The sequence below is a fragment of the Nicotiana tomentosiformis genome, chromosome 1, assembly GCF_000390325.3.
Source record: "Nicotiana tomentosiformis chromosome 1, ASM39032v3, whole genome shotgun sequence".
Classification (NCBI taxonomy): domain Eukaryota; kingdom Viridiplantae; phylum Streptophyta; class Magnoliopsida; order Solanales; family Solanaceae; genus Nicotiana; species Nicotiana tomentosiformis.
The window spans coordinates 8571538-8577659 of NC_090812.1; the positions used below are offsets into that span (position 1 = coordinate 8571538).

General features: G+C 35.0%; 1 protein-coding gene across 1 annotated transcript; it reads left to right on the plus strand.

The window, feature by feature from the left end:
* Positions 1–2816: 2816 nt before the first annotated feature.
* On the plus strand, positions 2817–5371 carry LOC104092117 (nucleoside diphosphate kinase 1). Its single transcript, XM_009597628.4, has 4 exons — positions 2817–3216; positions 3443–3491; positions 3953–4184; positions 5075–5371. The coding sequence occupies exons 1-4, from the start codon at positions 3166–3168 to the stop codon at positions 5187–5189; spliced, it is 447 nt and encodes a 148-aa protein (XP_009595923.1). The 5' UTR covers positions 2817–3165; the 3' UTR covers positions 5190–5371.
* The last annotated feature ends 751 nt before the right edge of the window (positions 5372–6122 follow it).

Consider the following 6122-nt stretch of genomic DNA (forward strand, 5'->3'; position numbering starts at 1 on the left):
GAGTAGGTAGTCTAGAGTGTTCATAACAGTAGTATTGACACCAGGGGCGGATTTAGGGGGCGGAAGGGGGTTCACCTGAACCCCCTTCGCCAAAAAATCACACTGTATATATAAAGCAAAATTTATTTTTTTACCTATATATATATATATATATATATATTAGAGGTGGGCATTCAGTATTTCGGTTCGATATTAGGAATTTCGGTTTGGTATTAGGTTTATCAATTGTGTATACCAAATACCGTACCAAATTAATTCGGTACGGTTCAGTACTTCTTATTTTGGTTCGGTAGGGTTTCGGTTTGAAACATATTCATGTGTCATGTACTGCTAAGTGCTAAGAGCGTTAGCAAGCAGAAATAAAATTTCAGTGCATTCCTAATTAAGAAAAATCTTTCCTTTCATTTCTTATTGAAAGGAAATAGAATCCAGAGGCATCAACATTCATCACCACTAATAAGTAATATCTTTCCTTTGGAAATTAAAATGATAATGACTAAATTTAATACTAATATGAAACGAAAGATTCTAACTAAAAGGAAAATCTTTCCTAAATGAATCAAATCCATAGGCATCATCAGTCAGCACCACTTAAACCAAATATGGACTGCAAAATCATACTGAACTCTAAGCAGCAGCTCAACCAGCAGCAGGATTTTTAATTCAAATTTACACTTTACACAGATGCAACAAAAACATAGATGCATCATGCAAAAATTACTAACGAGTAGCAGCAGCATTAAACACAATGCAACAAAAACAGAGAGAATTCAAGTTTACACCAATAAGTAATAACAACTAAAGTGTCACGCTCACAGTAGCAATAACATTATGCAAAGTTTGCAAACCTACTGGTTACTGCCATTCTGCCAAACATAAAGGTGTAAGTTTAACTAATAAGCAGGGCAGCAACAACATCAACATAAAATGATAAGAACACTGGCCCATAACATAAGTCTAAGTGTCTAACACATTAAGCTTAAATAAGTTTAACAAATTCTCAAAAATCAAAATAACATAAATAGTCTCGACTCTCGAATCAACTTTAGGAGCACGGGGCATTATTGAACTTGAACCTAAAAAAAGAAGATAAAATCATAAGTTAGAATATTATTTTTTGATGATAAAAGAAAAAAACTACAAAAGTATATCACCAAACAAATAGAATATTAAACTCACCAGTGATCAAACAATGGTAGTAGTGCTTTCGTTATCTTCCATATCTAAAGATAATTCGACCAAATATATATGTCATACAAATAGATAAGTGTAAATAAACAACTGGGTTTAGTATCACAATGCCTAAGGAAAATAGACCCAGTGAAAACTACAATAGCTACGATAAAATAGTCCCTTAAATCTGTTTGTGTACACCCAAACTACTGAAAAGCTGAATAACAAGTTGCAGATATAAGTTAGTTCTTTCCCTCTTAATTTCGCCCAGGCCAAGTGGTAAAATGTATTTTGTAAATGGCGTCCAACTACCCATAAGTCTCCACGACTTAACTATAAACTAGACACCAAAATGTTACTTCTGTACTTACTATATTATCCTTGAGTCAATTGTTCGACGTACTAACTTAATGAAGATTGAAGAATAAAGAATGAAGAAGTTGTGAACCTGTTGAAGAGTTGAAGATTGAAGGTTAAAAACGAGGAAACAAGCAGTCACACTTGAGAGTCGTCGGCGCCGAGGTCGTTAAGTCGCCGTGACGCCGTCTCTATCGCAGTCGCAACACTCGCAGCCACAAGCTCACATCCGATCTGTTCTTCACTTATTGAGAAACCTAATACTAATTCCAATCCTTAGAAATAAGGGGAAAAGACTAAGAGAGTAATGGACTTGGGCTTAGTCTTGAGTTATTGAGCTAGAAATAAACTTAAAAATTTTGGTTGGGCTAGGGCAGTGTAGGACAAGGAATTGGGAAGCACATGGAATACTTTATAAATTCGGTATTTCGGTATACCGAAATATCAAAATCTTAATACCGAGGACCGTACCGTTATACCGAAATACCGAAAATTTAATACTGAATTATACCGAAATACCGAAAAAATCGAAACTGAAATACCAAATTAATTCGGTTCGGTTCGGAATTTATTTTTTTGGATTTTATGCCCACCCCTAATATATATATTAAGTTTTGAACTCCCTTGACATATCCCCAAAAGTGTAGCTTAGTGGTCAATGGGGTTCAAAATCTTTGAAATGTCATATGTTCAATTCTCACTAGCTACGATCTTTTTTTTCTTGAACCCCATTCGCGGAGATCCTGGCTCCGCCACTAATTGACACTCAATCTCGCTTTCTGTTGGTAGTAGGTTTTTATGACTAACCGTTGTTTTCTTTCATTGTTGATCACCTTACTGTCTTGTTATTTTTATTCTGCTTTTATATGACTTTTTGGTACTGTCCCTTCTTGTCCATATTTTCATTAATGTGGTGCTTATACTTTCCTGAGCCGAGGGTTTATTGGAAACAACCTCTCTATCCTCACAAAGGTAGGGGTAAGGTCTGCGTACACACTATCCTCCTAGACTCCACAGTGTGGGATATTACTGGGTATGTTGTTGTTGTTGTAATTTTATAGTACATTACGGATATTATTTTAGTTATGTAATAGATTTGTAAATGATAAAAATATTAAGAATATTATTTTTGTATATGATAAACAATTAGGACTATTAATGCTCTTTATGAAAAAATAAGGTTGGCTTTGAATCTAAACCCAAAGATGATGAATGATTTTGTGCTTTTTAAGAAATTAATTTTTGGTCGCTCGATTTAGAGGCGACCTACTGATAGTAGTCCACCTGTTATCAAATTCTTCAAAATTGGGGTCTGCTATTTATAAAATTGTAATAATTGGCTATTAGACATTTTATTTTTGGGACCAGATCACAAGTTCACAACCTGCATAATCCCTTTCCATTATGTTAAATTAAATTTTCTTATACTTGATCAAATTAAATATAATTTGTGGATTTTTTTTTTTCCAACCGGTTACTCAAAAACGGAATATTCGAAAGAACAATTAGGGTTTGCTATCTAAAAAGACACAGACCCACCACCATATAAATACCTCATCTCCCACTCTTCGCCGAGTGCTGCGTACTGCTATTCTAAATCCATAGACCATTTTTCAGAACATCAAAGAAGCGAAAATGGAGCAGACTTTCATCATGATCAAGCCTGATGGTGTCCAACGTGGCCTGGTTCGTCTTCCTAATTATTTTTTGTTTTTATCTATACGCGTTTTCTGTTTAGATCTATAAGCTAAAGCTTTGATTGATTGGATTTTGTGTTTGTTTTTCTATTTTTGTTCTTTACATGTTAGAAATTGTCAATTTTGTATCTGGGTTTCTTTTTTCTTTTTCCAAAGTTCTTGATATGGCAGTTTTTCTTACCTTAGCTGTGCATTGATTTTATGTTATGGTTCAGGTTGGTGAGATAATTGGAAGATTTGAGAAGAAAGGATTCTCTTTGAAAGGTAATCTTTGCTACTCAATTATGAGAAGTATGATTGATTAGTCTTATGCTGCTTTATTAGTACTTAAAAGTTAAAACGATTTCCTTATGTGTCCGTTCCATCATTTGTAACAACACACAGACTTATGATTAGTCAGGACCCACTCCCTGATGATGCTTCTGCTGATTTGTGATTCTTTTACCTAATTGTTAAATAAAAGGATTGTAGCTCTTTTTTTGCACTGAAATAATATTAAGTAAACTAATTTGTTTCCTTTATTTCTCTCTTTTCTGTATAATTTGTCTGTACATTGGCGAGTAATATTCTTGTCCATTATATGTCCACTTTATATGTTGTGACTTGCACATTGGTTGCTCAACGGTAAAAAAAAAGGATTTTGGAATCAGTCATTTTTTTTTTGGTTTCTATTTTTGACTGTTCTGATTAATTTGTGCCATTATTTTACTTTGTTTTGGATATAGGCTTGAAGCTCATCACCGTGGATCGCGCCTTTGCTGAAAAGCATTACTCAGACTTGTCTGCTAAGCCTTTCTTTAATGGACTTGTTGATTATATTATTTCTGGCCCCGTTGTTGCAATGGTCTGGGAAGGTAAGGGTGTAGTTACCACTGGCAGGAAGATCATTGGAGCAACAAACCCATTGGAGTCTGCTCCTGGTACCATCCGTGGTGATTATGCTATTGACATTGGCAGGTAAAACACCCAGTACCCCATGTAGTTTCACTGTCATAACATGCCTTATTCTTTGCCAATAGGTAGGACTAATACTATCTAATAGGTAGGACTAATACTATCTGCTTTAGCAGCCTGCTTAAATTTTGTTATTAACATCTGTTTCTTGAGAGTTTTGTATTTTAACTAATTCACTTTAAGCTCTAATACTTTGTTATGTTGGTGATCAGCCTGCATGGATGTAATGCCCAATAAGTTGGATCTACTCCCCAAATAATAACAATAGGAGTGATGAATCCAAGACTTTAGAACACTAACTATTAATGCTTTACCAAATTCATTGTTGGTCTTATGTAGGTGGGCACTTTGTGTAGATTTATTGAAAAAATTGAAGTTGATTATTGGAAAATGGTGTTTGGCTCAAGTTTTTTCTTGCAAAAAGTTAAATTATGTTTGAAAATAAACAAGTGCTGAAGATCTGTTTCTCACCAAGAAACTCTTCTTCCACTGACAAAACACTCTCAAATCTTCAAAATCGCAACTATCCACATGTTTTTAACTTACACTAGCTTTTTTCCAAAGGATTTTTGAAGAAGACCTTTCCCAATTGTTGTCCAAATTGCATTTCTATAGACTTGTATTGGACAAATAGTTTTGTAGTTAGCCATGCATCCCCACTGTCTATTTCCTGCAACAGCTTTGTCAATAGCAATTAGTTAGTATTGATGTAGTTGCAATTTCCCTAGTTTTATCTTGAGAAATTTATTATCCACTTTAGATTAATGAAGCCTGATTATGTTACCATTTGTCAGTTCAATGGTGTTAATGCTTATTGAGTTGGCCTAATTGGTATATTTATTTACCTTTGACCTTAACCAGCTTGAAGTCTAAGAGAACATGTTTGATTACAGGAACGTTATTCATGGAAGTGATGCAGTTGAGAGTGCAAGGAAGGAAATTGCTCTTTGGTTCCCCGAAGGAGTTGCAGAGTGGCAGAGCAGCCTTCACTCTTGGATCTACGAGTAGAAAAGTTTTATGACTTTAGAACTCTATCAATTGGCCTGCCTGTTTGGTTGTAACTTATGAATTTTGGATGTGATTTGAGTCTAGTAGTTTGGTGTTTGAGGTTCTGTCATTCCCTGTTGCAAAAACATTTAATATGTGATCAGTATTACTTTCGTGATTATTTAGTCATTTTTTATGCTTCATGTCGTCCTGTTTCAAGTAATTGAGCTTATAATTTGTTAGCTTCACTTTTTTCTTCAAAAAAATCAGCCGAAGGTTACACAATGTTCCTATACTGTACTGTGGCTATGAAGGCTAAAGAGGGCACTTATGTTGTGCGCAGTTTGCTTTAGTTGTGGCAATTAGGTGCATTAGATGGCCATATGGATGTGAATTTGGTTCATAAAATATTGTTGCTACAGTCAGATTTGCCTGAATGAGCTTCGTTTCTGGAGCTTGGTCTCGGGCCTATTCGGGGTTTCTAGTCAACTGTGGTATTTTATTCTCAACTTACTAGGCATGAAATGGTGCTTCCCAGAGAGAGCATTCTTCTCTTCAAGGGTTACGCAAATTAGGGCTGGTAAAACACAATGCAACATTTTGGTCCCCAGGCCACTGTAACGGAGAACATAGTTAAGCCTTAAGCGGAAATATCTCTCTTTGCTCCTCTTTTGGTGTTAACGACAGACTTTATAAGTAATCTACACACTTTGTAATTGGGTTGTACACACCAGCCAGCACTTTAAGCTGTTTTTTCCAATATAATATTTTACTTATAAAAAAAAAAATAAGTTTAGCTTCCGTGGACAAGCATCTTTTTCCTTTTATTTTTGAATTTGGCACTATTTAAATAAAAAAGAACCTACAATAAGGTTTTCTTCCTTAAACACTAACCCGGCCAAGACTCACCAATAAGGTAACTCCGCCCTGTGTTTTTTGGATCAAATCCGGTGA